Here is a 19360-nt window from a genome sequence, read left to right on the forward strand (position 1 = left end):
ATTTATAATTCTTGTAGAGAGTACACTAATTGTTTTAAAGATACACAAAAATTATTTAAAAAGTTTTCTTTAATCTCTCTCGCATCATCTTCCAAAAAAAACATTCTATAAATCTCGTTTAATTCACAATAACTAAGTAACATGATTTCTTTACCTACGAGATTTGGGTCTGCTTCCTTTCCTATCTATTGAAGTCCTTTTGTTGTGTTCCTAAAACGATTTATAAAAGTCGACATACTTGTCCATAATTTAATTGATTAAATTATAGAAGTTTTTTATTTTATAGAAGAGATTCTTTTTACCGTAGACCATTCTGTTTTTAATTGTTCTAACATTTTTGGCGTTAGGAGACCTCGAGATATCAATGAATAACTTAATGTATCTTTCCAATGTTTACCTGCAATATATATGTAATGTAATTTATAGAATTATGAAAAATAAACACAAAATGCTTTTAATATCTAACAAATTACCATTTGTTTGTAGACTTTTGTCCAGATCATACGACTGTCCTTTATTAGTCTCAAAATCTATTTAATAAAAGCAAACATTATTCAACCTATCTTTAACTTCATAAATAAATTTTCAATAATGTCATAATTAATTATAAATCAAATTCTACATAATCGTATATAAATTTTATTATAAACAGCATACTTCAAACAATCGATGTACCTTTTCTCGACTTCTTATATAATCTTGTAATTGTTCTAATTCCTTGATCAATAATTTTATCTAATTCTTTTTGTAATGTTCTAACTGCATCTGCATCAGGAAACAAGTCTGGCATTCGATAACTGCAAATAGTATAATTCAATGCATTGCATATAATATCATATTTTAATATCATATTTTAATATTATATTGCATATAATATCAATGTAATCATGGTACAATTAATAAGAGAATGTTTCTGCACTATAAATTTATTTATACAACGCCTTGTTTTCGAAATATGGGACATGCTGAGGAGAGTTTGAACACATTTCATCAAGAATTAGCTTCGTACACGTGTAATTGACAAATTTTCAAACTCGACTTCTTTTTTGGCACTTAACCTACCAGCGGTGATCAAATTGACCGCTCTCGAACTTCTACACAAATTTCACCATATTTAAACTTTATCATATCGCTTCATAATTTCTGACTTTTCCTAAAACATGCATACAATATTTTTCAGTATTTACTTTTAATTTGCTCTTTTACTTTCTGAAAAAAATTTGTACTCTGCCTTGCCTATCATGAGCAGTCATTTTAACCACCCGACGAAATATTTTAGTTATTCTTAAAATAAATGCAATCAGTACAAAGAAAAGGCTATCTCAAGGTCAAATGACAAACAAAATCAGTAATAACAAATAATAACAGCTGTTACATCCGTAATCTTGTCATAAAACAATCCATCTCTCGATCAAGATGGCCACCAGCTGTCAAGATATATCAACTTAGGCCCATAATAATCCTACGGAACCGCCATAAAACAACATTTTTTACAGTCCACTATTACAAACATTTTAAAAGTCGAGAAGTTTTTTAGAGTTCTTGCTCATTGCGATAAAACACGGGAAAAGCTTCCCCATCTCAACCCTCGAGTAATCGTTGGTGGAGAACGGCCAATACTCATCAATATTTTCGTATAAATATCGCCGTCACAGACCATATACTTGCTATTGTCCTTTCGACTAGAATACATCTCAGTTTGCTAGTCAATTAGTCGACATCTAAACTTGTTATCTTTAAAACTCAGACAGAAAGCATCTCTGAGCGTTTTGTATAAAAAGCATATCAAATTTGACAATAATTTTATATTCCGTACATGGTATTATTCTGTAATAAATATTTACCCTAGAAATGTCAAGACTTTTCAAAAAAAAATAACAGACATAGAAGAAGATTTCAATGTGCGATGAACAAGAAACTTCAGCAACTGAAAACTACATGAAAACACATGAAAAGCTATTTACAATCGAATCAGAATTGAATATTATAAATAAGCGTTTACGTAAGAGCAAAAAGGAAAGAAATTATCATTGACAGCAAAGGGTGAGACTGATGTAGAGAACCAACGTATCGAAACTGGGCCCGATGGGACAATTTGGAGAGAAATAGATACAAGTCCCAAATCTGGCAGGACATCAGTTCATAACATTTTTAGGGATATACTAAACGGCATATAATGAAAGAACAAGTAAAGACGGCATTTTATCATTGATCACCGTATAGGGGATCATATAATAAAATGTACGGAAGAAGAAGCATTTAGACTATTGGGGACTAAAAGGGAGTTAGATGCAACAAAACTGGATGCATTTATTGCTCTGCTATATGCCCGCGGTGCATATCAGGGAAAAAGTTTAGATATCTCATATTTGTGGAATAAAATTTGAAGACCTGCATTTTTTTCAAAAACAATGAGCAGGAATGATTTTGCTGAAATTATGAGGTTTATACGATTTCATAAGAAGAGCGAAAGAAGCCAACGTTTACGAACCAATAAATTTGCAATGGTATCTACAGTATGGGGCCAATTTACAGAGAATTTACAAAATTGTTATAAACCTGGTTGCATACATTACTTTTATATAAAGAATCGCGGGTAAGAAACCATGCAATAAAACTATCAACAAGTTCAAATTCATTACTACAAAAAACTTGTCAAATAAAAAATTGTAAAGGTTACAAAATTACGAAAATTTGTTTAAGATGCGGGAAATATTTATGCAGCAAATGTATTTTTGATAATAAGATAATTTGTAAAAAATGCAGCGAAATTGAATAAGATATATCTCTATATAAATAAAAGTGTTATTCTATTTAAGTTTATAGTTGAAATTAAACAAAAATAAATTTGGACGAAATTTTATGGAAGTTCATCATTTTATATACATTTAGTTATAAATTAACCATTATCTAAGTTAAATCATAAAAACTATCACTTCTTTAATCACCAGTCATTTTGACCGCACATGGTAGAATTAAGTATACATGAAGTGTCGGTAGGTTTAGTGTTAAACGATTGTTACAAATGACAAAATTATATCTCATATTTTCAGCTTATTTTTTTTACAGAAAATCGTCTCTTTGCTGATTATATCGTAATTGCTGAAATGCTCTGTGTATTAACACAGATGTTAATCTGTATATATTATTGAACAATTACTTACCTTAACCAAAGATAAATATCAAATACATCAAATATACTTTCTAAACGTAGAAGATCAGCAAAATTCAATGGCATTTTAGGAGGCCAATTAATTTGTTCACGTAACCATAAAACAGTTGCCGGTTCATTATTACTGCATTGTCGAGCATACTGTATAAAAAATACATAAAAATTTTTTAATATGAAGTTTTATAATTTTAATGATATTTTAATTTACCTTTAAAAACATAGTGCACGCTAGAGGCATCTTTCTATTGACTGGTGCACAACAAAACACATATCGTGTACGAAGAGGTAATGGTATATGTTGTATCGTATCAGCAAGAAATTTAAAATCATCTAAATTGCAAATAAAATACAAAGTGCTATCAAGTTCACATAACGCAATAAAGATATTCTGGAAAAGCAAAAGAAATATATTAAGATCATAATAAATTATAAATTAAATATATATTGAAAAACCTTACAATGAGATTTGACAATGGTGCATTTGGTAAATAATAAGCATATAATTCTATTTGGTCTGCTGTTGGATGAAGTCCAGCTTGTTCAATTTCTTCTGGACTCTGCTGTAGTAGGTTTTTTAATAAAGGAAGATCTTCAGGTTTATAAGTTGTTACAAATCCCTAAAAAATAAAAGATTAGTAATATTAAATTTCATCTACCACTACAATCATTTTTAATTTATTTAAATTTGATTATAAAGTACCTTCGACCATTGCGTTCCATAACGACCAGCCCGACCCGCTATTTGTAATGCAGATGATACAGAAATTACATCAAAACCTACTTCTCCTTTCTCATTTACAGTTGGTTGAGTAATAGAATAAAATATAATTCTACGAATATGTCTAAAAAAATATAGACATGTTTTGTATTTTCGTTATATCGTGCAAAAGGATTGAAATTTTTAATTATGATCTTACAAATTAAGGCCCATTCCTATTGCATTAGTAGCCACTAATATCTTACAAGGATCATTGACATCATTAAATCTTGCAGCTTGCGCTATTTTTGTGCCTGGTGGTAAACTACCATATATTACAGCTACTTTATGTCCCATTTTCTCAATAGCTTGTGATACAGAGAATATCTCATTTCTACTAAAACAAACTATACAGTCTCCTGGTTGAATATTGCGTAAGGAACAAAGTGCTGAGTTTTCTACTTCGAGTGAGGTTAATCGTTCATATTGTTTTATTTCTACAGACTCTCCAGTTGTGAGGCAAATAGACTGTACCTACATTATCACAGAAATTACGATATATTATAGTTTTAAAAATTTTTTGTTTCAATATGTTTCTAAAGTAAAATTATATAACGCACTATAGATATGGCAGCAGATTCACCACATAAATGTATTTCATCTGCTGCTAGCCCAAGAAGAGCCCTTGTCCATGCCCACCCTCTACTTGGATCACGTATTAGTTGAATTTCATCAATTATACCTACTTCATCTGTAACAATTATTAAAGTATTTTTTATTCAAATTATTTGATAAAATTATATCAATAAATAATTAAATATAAAAGGTAATAATATTGTATAAATTGAAGATTATTAATTAAATTTACTTACAAACATTTTGTATGTTTGCCATTTCTACAGAACATGATACGTGGTTTGCAGGAGATGTTACATTCTTTGCATATCTGTGTTCTTCTCCCGTTAATAGATCACATGGTGTACCCTAAATTTATTCATGTTTAATAAAATAAGTAACAAAAAATAAAATAATTATTTTTTATACTAACTCTGGAGTTACATTTATTAAAAACTTCATTAGCTAATAACTTTAAAGGTCCACAATAAACACCGCTTTTTGCTGAGATAAATCTTTCTAACGCATGATATGTTTTACCACTATTCGTAGGTCCAGCATGAAATATAATTTTTCTTTTCTTAGACCTAGCTATAGGATACCTAAAATAATAATAATTAAAATAGATCTTTTCCACGTACCAACCTTTTTAAATTTTATAAGTTAACAATTACCAATAAAGTGGATTTCGTAAATCACTGATTTTTTTCAATTCATCTAAACAGTCAATATGTGGATACATTTGTTTTGCATAGTTCAAGAAGTATGGAAATATATCTGTAATATTTCTAGAATCTTGTATAATGTCACTTAGAATAATATGAAGATCTGCAGGTAATTTGTCAGATTTTACACAATGTTTTCGAAAACTTCCCATAACTGAGGTAAAAATTACATCTACAAATGATTAGATAATTAAGAACAAAAAATTTTACAGAATTAATATTTTATCACATGATATACAGATAACAAAAAGATTACCATCTAATCCGTATTTTTCACTTAGCTCTTTAATCGATTTGGTTTTTGCAAAATCACATAAAATTTGTATAATTTTATGTTTATTTAAGGTACCACATAATTCAATTCCAACACTTGCAGTATCTGAATCTTGCTTTACAAGAACTGGTTTAAATAAAGTACTTATAGACTGTTCATTGCCTTTGCTTTGTTTATTTCTTATAATTTGGGTAAACTTAACTCTAGAATCTAACTGTCTAAAAATTATATTTATAAAATAAATTAATATAATCACTAAAATTCTACCAAATACAATTAAGGTAATTTTAAGTATAATGAAATAATAAAACACCTTAAAACTGATGACACTATAAAATTATTTCGCCGTTTTAATTGTTCTGTGACAAGATGTATAACTGGTATCATTTTTATAACTAATTGTATTTATTTTCATATTCTATAATTTACCGCATATAAAATGTAAACCTCGTGTACTAGAATAGAAAAAGTTAAGCAGGTGGCGACACCGTTGTTAGTGAAACAGATTGGCAAGCACTGTTATACAAACCACAATCTCAACACTCAATATCGGAAGCATAAAAGAAACCGTCCGAAAATTGAGTCGTGAGAAACCAACATGGAGGATAAGAAGGGTTTCGACTCTGCACATGTGTGTCATGTTATGAATGTCTCAGAAAGAGATTGAGACATTCTACTCATCTCTGTCTGTCTCGTAAGAACGCGAACTTTGTTATATTCCATATTAATTTCTCACGACTAGTTTTTTTTTTTTTTTTTTTTATTGATTGTTTGTTAAATTTTTACAATTTGTCCAGAAGGACATTTGGTAAAATATTACAGCTTAGAGAATAAAAGAATAAAAAAATAAAAAAAATGAAAAATAAATAAAATATAGCATGTGGATGGTTACCCCCAGCGGGGTGCACGACTAGTTACGACTCAATTTTCGGACGGTTTTCCCTAACAAGTGTTGAGATCTGTTTGTACAATCGTGATGTAGACTAATATAGAGGATAAATCGCTATTATATTTTTCATTTTAATTTATTCACAGTATTAATTTGCATCGTTTACCTTCAAAAGTTATATATATTATCTACTTTTTATGTAACAACGACCGTAAATGTACGAACTTAACATGATTTGGAAGATCAGGTAATTTTTACATTTAGAACTATAAATTACGAAATCGATCAAATAAAAATCTATTCGTACATAGTTAAAATACACAAAACTAGTTGAAATATACAAATTTCTCCAAAGGATCAATTTCTTGAATTTTTAATTTTCATCGAATCAATTAAATCATATTTAATTTTCTCATTGTCATTGTTTTTAACAGTGTAGATACTGCAATTAATATAATATTATATTTGATAAAAAATGATAAATTTCATTAGTTTGAACAACAAGTTTTATGTATCAATATCAAAATTTATACTTATGCTATTATTTTCTAGTTGTTCCTGATATAAGGATATTATTTCCTTCTTATAGTTATAAAAACTATAATATGTATAACTATACAATCTAGTGTATAACAGTTGTTGCACTTGAAAATACTTCCCCCTTTTAATTTCTTATAATAAATAATAAATAAATTTAATTTCAAATGCGATTGTTCTATATTTATTATATATTCAAAATTCTTGTTTTAAAATGTACTGTACTTATCAAAAAGTATATAGAGCAAAATTTAAGAAAGTTTTTATTGATTAAGAATAAAATATTGTATGCATTATACTTTTATATTAAATTAAATTAAATATTATGTATATATATATTATATATATATATATAAATTGCATAAATATAAACTGTATAGAATTTGTATTTTTTTCAAATTTTATTATTATAAACAATATATATAGATTGTTATATAATATATATTATCGTCGAATATTCTAAATTTCGTAATAATTTCGTAAATTCTAGTTGAAGTAAATTATTCGTTCCTTTGTTTCTTTAATCCATTAATCATTTGTCATTCAGTCAAAAATATCAACTTGCAAAGGTTAATTCCTTTATTAAATTAATCTCTTTATAAATTTCTCGCATATTACAAGATATTCTAAATACAAAAAGTCATGCGTAAGTTGGAATATTAACATCTTTATTACATTGCTACTGCATCTTTAAATAGATGAGAGAAAATGAAATTGTTACAGATCAAACAACTCCAAAGTGTAATGTGAAACCGTGTTCGAACAACGATGTTCCACCTCCGTCAGTAGTTCACGCTTGTCTTGGTCCATCTTTGGCACAGGTGTTTTTCAATTATACTCATCATGATACGATAAAATTGTTGGATGTATTGACACCATCAAAAACATCAAAAGCATGCTTTCCAATTCCATCTGACCATCATTTACCCAAAACCAAATTCATACCGTCAACAGATTATCAAATCGTAAAAGCATTCGTGCACCAAAATATATTAGGTAACATCATAGTATATATATATATATATATATATAGGTGAATATATATTAAAATATATTATATAACATAGAATTCAAAATGTTGTATATAATTGTAATCTTAAATAAAATAATTAGAAATTGGTGAAGATCTCTTAGGACGTGTGAAAAAGGAAATTGAAGAAAATCTAAAGGACAAAATAGAGAGGCAATCGCGAGAGAAGTTTTATATGTATCAAGCGAAGAAAAGGCAAGAAGCTGAGCTGCACGTTCAACAGTTGCATGAAAAATACCAAAATTATATTGAAACTGTCCGACGTGAATTACAGAAACAACTTGAAGTAATGATTTGCATTGCTTTTTATATTTCTTCCGTATAAATTTTATATACATATAAAGAGAGTGTGAATATCATTTAATTATTATTCATTCAGACCATAACACGTGACTATTTATTTATTTATTTGTATAACGAGAAAAGAAATAGAAGGATATATTACTGAAAACAGATTACATCTATTTTATTAATATAATAAATATTAATGTATTTTTATTAATATTATTTTATTAATATAGTTTTATTAATACAATTACATAAAAAAACCATTGAAAGAATCTAATAAGCTGATAATGCTTTGTAATAATCGGATGTAGAAGCAATAAAATTAATGATCTATTAATGACAATGATATATGCATTAAAGCAATAACGAAGGAATTCAAGATCACATGATTCATATGAAAGAATTCAATGCAGTTAAATTACTTTTATATTTGTAATTGGAGTAGCTTGTACAAGTAACTTCGCCAAATAGAAGATCCTATTTTAAACACGTTTAATATATATGCGATTGTGTAACCTTGAATTACCTCAAGGATGTTGAGTACGAGAATTATCGAATATTCTCTTTATCTAGCCGGAATGGAATTGTTAGCTATTATTGTATAAATTAACATGTTTATCAAAAAACATTTTTTGGACAGCATTCGTATATTCTCGATCGTGAAAAATATGCTATTGAAAATACGCTATTGAAAAAGGTCTAATGAAAAGTGAATATATGTACATATAATGCAGTTTAACAGTTATACAAGTCTATGAACAAAAAAAGAAAAACGAATTTATTTCTCAGGGAGAATGGTCTAAAGCAGCAGCAGAATGTGCTAAGAACACTCAAAAAGCAGTTGTACAAGAACGAATAAACGTGACCAACGAAGTGACGCGAAAAATGCGCGCGGAAATGACTCACGTTATCCTATCGTTGTACAAAGAATTTGAAAAGCTGTTTTGCGCCAAAAGGGACAATATAATTGCCGATTTTAATCAGATAATGAGGTTCATAACTGCGCATCTCTGAACATTGCATTTGCGTAAGTAATTTGAATTAAAATTCATACAGGGAACAGCATGTTAAATTAAAAAAAGAAATGCTGGACTTTAAAGAGAAGATGAGCAGAGATTTACATATTCAGAGACATCAGTTTGAAATACAAAATGCCGCAGACTTAATCTATATCCTCTGTGTGGAACGATTACGAAGTAATAAAGAGAAACATATCATGCATGAATACTTTCAGGTAACGAAATTATTCGAATTTCGCTTATTATATGAGAAGAAATATTTCATAGGAAATTATGCTTTAATACAGCAACAAATCAATGAATTTTATGAATTAATGGTCCGCTTAAAAGATATAATTACCATCATGAAAAAAGAAATTGTCGATTGTCATATGGAGAAGAAATTATTGAGCGAAGAGCTTTGTAAAGTTACTAAACATTTTCAGAAGTTTATTAATTTTGTGTTTCATGCTATACCGGGCCAAGCAAACTATCTATTACCGTTATGATTACAACATTTGATTAACTCGAATAAGGATAGAGAAAAAAAAAAGGAAGAAATGAGAAGATAGTAGAAAAACAGAAAAGATTATAAAACTGTAATCGTTAAATATGATGCACACAAAGAACGCTCTGCTATAAATCTTACGAGCTATTTTTTCGTAAATTGTTATAAATAGATACATTTTTTCTTTTAAGAGATTTAGTGGAGCAATGGGATTTCTATAATTCCCTCCTCTCGGTTTTTTAAATAAGGCAATATAATAAATATTTTTTGTTTAATAGATTTCAACAAATTTAGCAAAATCTTTATTACTTTATATATCATCTTATTTAAACAATAGAAAAATACAGCTGTTTAGCTTAGAGGAAAGAATCGTAAAAAGTACAATTTACGAAGAAAACAGCGTGTGAGATGTATAAAATCTATTATAGAAGTATCGTCAAGCGTAAAATATTGTTGATTAAATATATATTGTTTCCTTTAAAAATACAAAAAATGCAAACTTAAAGTATGGACTGTAATATTTAGTATTTGATGAAATGAATGAAAACATAGAAATATATAAAGAAAAGTAAATACCGTAAAGAAATATTCAATACAGAAAAAATGTAAAATTTAGGATATTAATATTTTGTATATGGGAAATATTTACGTGATATCAACGAAAGAAAATTGTTTATTATTTATGAAAACTAGAAGTAGATACAAAGACAACAATTAATGAGACATAGTTAATCGCAGATCATAAAGGAAAACGTTCACTTACAAAAATTTTGCTGTTTTTAGAAAAGTACAATTGGTAAAAAATTTTCACAAAACACTGAAGTGAAAAGTTACCTGATTAAATTTCCGTCTAATAGGAAACTAATTCATTTTATCATCACATATAAATGTTACTCTTCTCGAAGAGCGATACCATTCTGGATCCCTGTGAAGGCTCGATATTTTTGAATGATAAAATTCACGAATCATAACATTTGTTTGTCCAACTTTACTTCGTGGAATAGGTGGATAATCTGTTAAGCGCCATCCGTATATCCAACTTGTGCAATCCGGATAGTAATAGCGATTTTCAGGAATGTCTTTTACTCTAAAATAATCAATGAGGATGTTAGCCCAAAATATCAATTTTACTAATATATACTTTCAACGTAAGAAATAGAAAATTAAGAAGAATACCAATACAATACTTAAACAAAGAAATGCAACATCAATATTTTTTATTTAAGCACGATTTTAGGCAGTCATCTTTTTTTTTACTATATTGACAAAAAATTGTTATTATGTGTAAAACCTTTTAGAAATATAATTTTCAGCGTTAACAAAACTCGGGGCGTCTTCATACAGAATAGTTCTTACTTGCGGATCAATGGGTTTCGTTATGTTCATATTGATAGAACCATCAGGTTCGAGGGGTCTCCAATTTGGTAAGGGTTTTAAATGTATCTATAAAACAGAAAATCTCATCTAACTTTCACTGTACAACATATATGAGTAACTATTATTAAATATAACACAATTATATACAATATCCACGACTGGTTGTTTTTGTGGTTCATGTTTCGACGGAAGTTTAATTTCCTCAGTTTTTCTCAAATGATCTAATAATTTGTGTTGATTCTTCAAAAACCATCTAATACGTGTGTTTTTTTCTTTTTGTATCATTGCAGTGTGAAATGCTTGGCAACGAGCATCACAGATTCCTCCTCTGGTTGACATATTTTAATTTTGTTATGTGGTTAGTAATTTATACAAAAGAGTGACTAAAATTTGAATATACGCCCATTGATTTAAGAAAAAGCTACATTTATAAAGAATTTTCAACATAGCATAACTCTGAAATAAGATTACATATCATCTCGATATTCTGATGTTTCTCTCATTAATGCAATAGGCAAGAAAAATATTTCCATGACTTGTTTTTATATCTTACAGAATCATTTTATTTACATCATTATTACATGTAATACATTTTACTGCATGTCATTCAATTACCTTTTAGTGCGCTAACATTATTAACTTATGCAATAATATCAGTGGGAGCATTATTTTACATATAAAGTGATAAAAAAATTAGTAAATTTAACAGATAAATAATGTTATATGTATATTACGAATATTAATTTAAAAAAAATGTGTGAGTAACTTACTCATTAATTTTTCAGATAAATAGTCCATGAAAATCGATTGATCATTGTGATCGCCGCAAATATATGTAAAATTTAATTTTGAAGATAATAGCAAAAATTGAGCGGCTAATAGTAATTTTTACTCTTTACAACGTAAATATTTATTTAAACAATTAAAAATAATATACAATTAATTTTGCGCGATAATTAAATTTGGGAGACTGAAAATTACTGTAAACACAAGATATATGTTCAATTCATTATTCACCGGAACACACAAATTCATTAAACACCGGATATCAAATGAATACATACTAATAATAATAAATAATGTAAAATGCTTATTCATTCGGTACATTAGTATTTTATACATACAACGTGTATATGTATAATATGTTTATGTGAATAGATTAATGTACCTACTAAATTGTATTGTAAATCTTTTTCTTGTCAAAAATCATATCTTCGCACCATAAAAATAATTTAAATACCGTTTTCCTTCATTTGAAAAAAGATTTTATCATAAAAAATATATATATTTGTATATATAAGAATCAGTGATATTTTATGACGTCAAATAATGATATATCGGTAACGATGAACAAGAATAAATAAATATGGCGTGAAGTATGAGTTTTCATATGATATTACTCCCTCTTAAAGTCAACATCAAATGACCCAGTAATCACAGCCATAGGAAGCAATATTATGTTATATTATAACGTTTAGATGCACTGTTGTTTATATTACAAACTGACTAAGGAGCAATTCTTAATTTGTACTTGTATAATCAAGGCGAATTGTACTTATCGCACAATAACGTTGCCGTTTTCTTCCTTCTTAACTTTTCTTTATACTGTACATACGCGTGTAATATTAACTTATCTACACTGTTCTACAAAATAATCTAAGTTCTTCTGTACCTTTACGCAACACTTATCTAACGTTTCATTCCGTAATTGATAAGTTTTTATAAACTTACATTTTATCTAAACTTAGAACCTGCGTTATCATTTCATGTAAATATCGAATACTAAAATTTCGTATCTTTTCTTTCAAAGCATATATGGTTTCCAATTAAAAATTTTTAAGTCATATTTCAAATATACCCACTTGATTATGCTACACACATTTCTCGCTAATCACTTTTCCATGCATCCCACTGTTTTCTTGTAACTTAAATATATAGTACAATATTAAATATGCTATATAATCTAATTCACTATTCAAGTGGAGCATACTTCTCAAATTTAATGTATCTAAAAATGTTCGTTCCAATCAATATAACTTTACTGTATTTAAGTGAAATATTTTCAACAATTTTTTTTATGCAAAATACATGTATATTCTTTTGATTAAAAATTACGTATGACTCACTTTAATAGATCATTATTGTAACATTTCAAGTTTTTTTACACATCACGTACTTTATGATCGCCAGATTTCATTCACACGAATAAGCTATAATGCAAATTACTTCATAACAAAAATATATAAATCATTTCATAAATAAACTGAATATAGTTTACACATAATTTATCGACAAAATTGTTACATTTTATATTTATAAGGTAAATTCAATTTTCTAATTTATATAATAAACTTTTCGCTACTCCATATGAACAGTAGGATAGATGATAGCATGTTTAATTACCTCTGCACACCAGACAGCAGTCATCATTACTAGCATCAATATTTTATCATTCAAATAATATTGCTAATTAATAATTTCATTTCATTAGTTTTTTTTTATAGTAATACATTGCTAGTTATTTAGTTCAATAGAACGCAATATACAGTAAAAATTTCAATTTTATAGTATCAAGTAAAACGAAATATTCTTTTATACATAATTCATTGTTTTACATTTGCTATTAATTGATAATGTTTTAATTGCTTGGTAACGTGCAAATTCTTACTTGTTCTTTACTTTGACATATTAAAAAATGGAGTCATTATAATGTAGTTGATATATATTATTTAAAACAGTCATACACTAAGAAGTAACGTAAGAAATTTTCTGATACATTTATCTGATTCCGTTGGGCCTGCGTCCTGCACTTGGCTCAAAATGGACTTTTAATTGTACATGTATTCATTTGTTATGAATTATTATACATATGTAATAATACCGTAGTAACAGATGAATTAACGAAATATTTTTGATAAACTCTCCAAATACGAAAAACGGATACTTTATTCACCATCCAATAGTTTCTCAATGTGGTGTCGATAAAAGATTAAAAAATACCTATCTTGTAGTCACATCAAGTAACACTGAAGCTGGAGCATTGTTGTTGAGGTATGCACTCATATCTTGAAAACGACTAGACCTAGAAGTACCTTGAATCTGATTAATGCCACTTGCATAATCGTTGTCAACTTCCGGACCGCGATGTCCATCGCCTTGTTTTTTATGTAGTACATATTTGAAAAATTCGTATCTAAATGATTCATAAAAAATTTCTTATGTTTGATATCCTATATAATATATAGGGTGTCATATTTAAATAGAACATCTAAATTATTTTTGCTAATTTTAAAATTAAGAAAAAATAAGTCAGAGAGGTTTAACATCTCCTCAAGGTGACCTTAAAGATTATTTCAACGTCATTAATACTTTCTTTCTTTAATGTTGTACTCAACATCAAGATGAGTTCAGTGATCTGTGATATCATAATTTTGAAGAAGGAAAAGAAATTTATATTAAAACAATATAATAAACATAATAAATCAGCTTATTTTATTTGTTTTTAATATTTATCATAATCCAATACCATATTTATTTTTAATAATTAAAAATTCTCCTTTGTTGTAACAATACATTATGCCCATAATAGTAATCTAATCTAATCAATTGGATTTTACTGATCTTGAAATATTGTAATCTGATGGAATTTAGTATATAAAGTGTTTTTGAAAATAGGCTTATAACAGCCGAGAATTAAATATGCACAATGCATTATTCACCATTAGATTCATTTATATTTTTCAAGATTTTTTCAAGATCATATCAAAATTATAACATTATAAAAAACAACTATTAATATACACAAAAAATATCAATAACTTAGAATACCCTTTAATTGGCATTGGTGAGATTTTTATTATTACCACAAGATACATGGCTTGAAACAATTTAAACCTTTCTTAGTCATTTTTTCTTACCAATAATGGTAGAGTAAATAATTTAGATGTTCAATTCAAGTCAGATACTTAATCTTTTATAGTTATGACTACTGTATTAATTTGAAATATAATCTATTTCAAATAATATTGTAGAAATAATCATTATTATATTTTATAACGTTATATTTACAACGTATACTTACGTTGACCAACAAATAGTGGTTGCTGGCATTTGATAAAGGACACGAGCATTCAAACCACGGAAATAACCACGTAAACCCCCGTATCTATAAATTGTTTTAATAGCGTCCATCATGCCTTGAACCTGGACTCCACTCTGTGTATTTAGAAGCGTTTTACAAACATCTAAAGGTGTTGTGACTGCAGCAGCAACAGCTCCTGCTAATGCACCTGTAATTTATATAATTCATTTTTAAAGTTTCAAATATAATGAAATAAAATATTTCCTTTTAAGAATATATATTTACCTGATTCCATATGTGCAATTGGATTATATGTGTGGTCAGGATTCGTGAAAACTTGTGCAATTTCATACGTCATGAAGTGAATCATTTGAAAAGGCACATTCATGGCTAACTGTGTTGTATAACTCCTATAAAATGCATATATACCTTCTTTTCTGTATATATTTGTTATACATGTTATAACATTTCGATAAGGTGAGTTATACATTTGTAATCGCTGTTTAACCACTGGAATAAGATAATTTTATTCTTCATTGAATAAAATTCTAGAAATTATGAATCATATTTAGCTTGTTGTGTTTCTCCCCCCCCCCAAAAAAAAAAATTTTATATGCTTTAAAATATATATACAATGCATAACAGCTAAATTATATAATAAATAAATAATTTATTTATTTGCTAATTGTAAGATGCTTTACCTTCTGCTGGATTCATTATACCATCGTGAAGAAGTGTTGCCAAACAACCAGCAGTTCCATATGCAGCTAAATTTAAATTAGGATTTGTTCTTGAACTCAAGAGTTTGTTTTTAATAAATTCATAACACGAAAAATATAATGCATGTGCAGGACCAGCTCCTACAACCATTACACTCATACCACGAATTGGTCTCAGAAAACCTTCTTGTTGTACCATTCTAATCAGAACTGTTCCTACTCCACCTCTTCCACCTCCTCCTGAACTTGGTGTTAATGCTTGCATTCTTGTCTAAATATAAATAAGATAAAAAATTATAAATAAGATAAAATAAGGTAAACATCCATGTAAATAAATTTATTTATTTGCTTAATAATACAAGTAAATACTACTTCTCATAACTAATTTAAAATATTGATTTCATATGAATATATATAAAAATATTCAGATTATAATAACATACAAAAAACTGAAACTATTTAACCTCTATTACATTTTTAATATTCTAGAATGATTACTTGATGATAGAAAAAGATATGAAAGTATTATGATAGCTTTAAAACCATGTCTTGCAATTATTTAGAGATATGATTACTTTTTACTGACCTTTTTAATCATTATATCTTTGTCATTAAAAATGTAAGATGATAATAAATGAAAATAATAAATGAAAATAACAGATAATAATGCACATATTTATTATTTTCTAAATAATATATGGAACATATATAATAGCTCCTTAAACTTTAAGGAGACATACATTGTTTATATGAAATAAATTTTTATGCTACTTTATATCTATATTTCATTGCAAGTATATTTTCTAACAATTAGATGTGAAAGTAACTACTAATATAGATTGTAGGTTGAAAAGAAATCCAAAAATAGAACCTACTGTAACAGAACTAAGAAATGTGTTATGTAATGAATATTTGAATCTCATGTTCTATTTAATCATTTCATGTTGTCAAACAATAAATCTTTTGCAGTATCAAAAAAATACAAACAGAATGGTTTAGATATTGTGTATATACATTTGATCATTTAACATTTAATAAATTGTGTGTTTATATATATATTCCAATATAACATGATATATAAATCAAATACTGAAATTGTCTTTATATTTAAAAAAAAAAATTTATAAAATGTTATTTTTTTTATTGATTATAAACTAAATATTAAAACACAAGTTTCTGAATATAATAAAAGAGTTCAATTATATATTGTAATAATAAAGAGGGATCATGAAAAAATAATACTTGTACATTTATGAGTGAATTAAAAAATTAAGTAGAAATTAAGTAGAAAGTAGAGAGTTTATTTTTTATTACACAAAATCTGTTTTATTCATCATTATCAGTTAACATATATAATTTCATCATTATTTAATTATGTAAATGACTAAATATATAGTATCAGCAATGTTTTGTGACATAATAAATCGTATACTTGCTATTTTAATAAGTATTGAAAAATAGTAAATACTTATTACAGAACATTAATGCTAAATCATTTGGTGATTAATTCAGTCGTTTGTAAATTCTAAGAATTGATACCTGGAAATAATTATGAAATTATATTGCTTAAACTGATTGCACAATAATTTTGTGGTTGTGACATAAAACACGAAATTATACGGTGAAATGTTAATATTTCATGAAGATTAATTGTATTTATCTTGAAAATTTAAGTACTTCACTATTTACTTAAGATTACGACAATCACATAACGTAAAACTTGATTTCTAGATTTCGACGAAGGAAATGATAAAATCCAGAGAACTGTCTTCGAAAATCACATTTATTACTATTCAAAGACTGTGCGACTTGCATTGTCATGATATTAAATGTCATTGAGCTTTATTAGAATGCGGCGGAAATGAAATTCCGTGAGATGATAGTTAAGGTTATGTAAAGTACTGAAGAAAAAATGTGCGAAAAATAAACCTATTACCTTAACACTGTCAAGTGGATACATCACACAATGTTCCATAATTCCGGCGATTGCACCTGCTGTCATGTGTATAGCTACAGAAGATGTAGGCAAGGTCTCATAAACTTCCGCATTCATATTTTTTTGAAGACGTTCCACGAAATTTTAGTTGACGCCTTTTAAAATGCCGCAAATTCTATATGCACTCTGTGAAAGCAGACAACACGTTTTCGGCAATAACTAATGCCGAGTTTACCGTTTACGTAGTAGCATTTGCCTTGGAATCGCCGAAACGTTCATTTGGTAGGATATGAGAATAACGTTCGTTCTTTAGAAATGATGAGACGTAATCGTACTCGTTGATCGTGTCTTAATGGAACCGTATTGGAATTGAAAAGGCTACTACCCCGACAGGCAAATTTACAATGTATAGTCCCCTCCAGGTATTCGTGCCGCAAATAAATTATTCTACTTGCTTACACTACTTTCATGAAATACAGGGGCACATGGCGTTTATGTCTGGTTGTTTATTCGAATCGTTACGGAACTCGATACATACTGGCATTCTTCGCGATACGGTTGTATGAAGTCGTCATACATTTGTTCGGTGAGGTTAGGTGTTCGTGCACGTGTCGCGCATGCGTCGTATTCAACCACGTGGTTGGTGCGTGTAGTACGCTACGCAGTAGCAGCTTAATAAGTAGTCTGATACTGTTGCAAGCATGCTATTCATGCTTGTACATATATATATATATATATATATATATATTGTTTCTTACATATTCGGTAAAAATTATCTCAGATGCTTAGCATTTTACCTTAGGTAGTGCACTTGATTACAAATTTTAAGGGTTCTCTACTCTATTCTATTCCTTTTAAAATATGACTAACATATATTAGAAATCAATATAAACGTTTATTTAAAAGAAAATATTCATTTTTTGATGATGTTCATTTTGAAAATATTACTACTTAATACTTATACGTTTTATATTATATTAATGCGTATTTAAAACAACAATTATGTTTTATAACACATTTTTTATGTCAATTACACTTATATTTTGTTAAAGAATCAACATTTGTCTTCGTTTAATGTTATAAAATCCAATATAGGAGCCAATGTCACAAAGTAAAGGTAAATGATCAATGTCATTGAAAAATTTAGTGTTTGCTTTGAATTTCGTACTTTATAACAACATTCTACAGGCAGTTCTATAACACTCTAGACAATGCACGTGTTGTAAAAACACGTACAAGATCGTGTTACGCACCGTATGACAAACTATTCACATATTCTATTTATAGAAAATATCGTGATTACGAACTATCGCGTGCAATACTTTACACGTTGCAGTACTTTCCAAGATGATTCAATCGAGTCAATTATATTAACTTGTTTTTTTTTGTATTCGTAAAAATTCAACTTATGATATAATGTTTTGAATAATACATAAGGGTCTTTGCTCGTATTGCATATTTATATCAAGTATGATTAAATAACAAGGTCGATCGATATGTATAGTTTTCCTTGA

The 19360-nt window shown here is 27.8% G+C and overlaps 4 protein-coding genes and 1 long non-coding RNA gene across 7 annotated transcripts; 1 reads left to right on the top strand and 4 right to left on the bottom strand.

Moving 5' to 3' along the window:
- Positions 1 to 53: 53 nt before the first annotated feature.
- On the bottom strand, positions 54 to 5958 carry Suv3 (Suv3 RNA helicase). The gene is made up of 15 exons (XM_072015839.1): positions 5797 to 5958; positions 5466 to 5701; positions 5159 to 5381; positions 4918 to 5086; positions 4742 to 4853; positions 4490 to 4620; positions 4090 to 4403; positions 3873 to 4014; positions 3631 to 3789; positions 3381 to 3560; positions 3165 to 3313; positions 676 to 797; positions 474 to 530; positions 303 to 397; positions 54 to 210 (listed from the first exon to the last, which is right to left on the bottom strand). The coding sequence occupies exons 1-15, from the start codon at positions 5868 to 5870 to the stop codon at positions 151 to 153; spliced, it is 2223 nt and encodes a 740-aa protein (XP_071871940.1). The 5' UTR covers positions 5871 to 5958; the 3' UTR covers positions 54 to 150.
- On the bottom strand, positions 1269 to 3154 carry LOC139993790 (uncharacterized). Its single transcript, XR_011801461.1, has 2 exons — positions 1965 to 3154; positions 1269 to 1934 (listed from the first exon to the last, which is right to left on the bottom strand). It is a non-coding gene; the product is annotated as an uncharacterized lncRNA (long non-coding RNA).
- Positions 5959 to 7607: 1649 nt separating the features above from the next.
- On the top strand, positions 7608 to 10944 carry LOC139993663 (uncharacterized protein C6orf163 homolog). Its single transcript, XM_072015584.1, is given in 5 exon segments — positions 7608 to 7905; positions 8023 to 8225; positions 9017 to 9219; positions 9284 to 9461; positions 9534 to 10944. Coding segments are annotated over 5 exon segments (1146 nt in total). The 3' UTR covers positions 9798 to 10944.
- Positions 10595 to 12474, bottom strand: LOC139993789 (uncharacterized). The gene is made up of 4 exons (XM_072015845.1): positions 12351 to 12474; positions 11258 to 11566; positions 11025 to 11176; positions 10595 to 10820 (listed from the first exon to the last, which is right to left on the bottom strand). Exons 2-4 carry the CDS (start codon positions 11447 to 11449, stop codon positions 10595 to 10597), a joined length of 570 nt encoding a protein of 189 aa, XP_071871946.1. The 5' UTR covers positions 11450 to 11566; positions 12351 to 12474.
- LOC139993788 (mitoferrin-1) lies at positions 11647 to 18540 on the bottom strand. 3 transcript variants are annotated; one of them, XM_072015844.1, is made up of 6 exons: positions 17847 to 18540; positions 16073 to 16181; positions 15893 to 15958; positions 15477 to 15701; positions 15192 to 15399; positions 11647 to 14303 (listed from the first exon to the last, which is right to left on the bottom strand). In XM_072015844.1, exons 1-6 carry the CDS (start codon positions 17961 to 17963, stop codon positions 14111 to 14113), a joined length of 918 nt encoding a protein of 305 aa, XP_071871945.1. In that variant the 5' UTR covers positions 17964 to 18540; the 3' UTR covers positions 11647 to 14110. The 3 variants fall into 3 exon arrangements, with proteins under 3 accessions (XP_071871945.1, XP_071871943.1, XP_071871944.1); XM_072015842.1 differs by having other exon boundaries at positions 15893 to 16181; positions 17847 to 18536; XM_072015843.1 differs by lacking the exon at positions 17847 to 18540 and adding an exon at positions 16497 to 16685 and having other exon boundaries at positions 15893 to 16181.
- Positions 18541 to 19360: the final 820 nt, after the last annotated feature.

The sequence above is a fragment of the Bombus fervidus genome, chromosome 13 (assembly GCF_041682495.2).
Source record: "Bombus fervidus isolate BK054 chromosome 13, iyBomFerv1, whole genome shotgun sequence".
Lineage (NCBI taxonomy): Eukaryota > Metazoa > Arthropoda > Insecta > Hymenoptera > Apidae > Bombus > Bombus fervidus.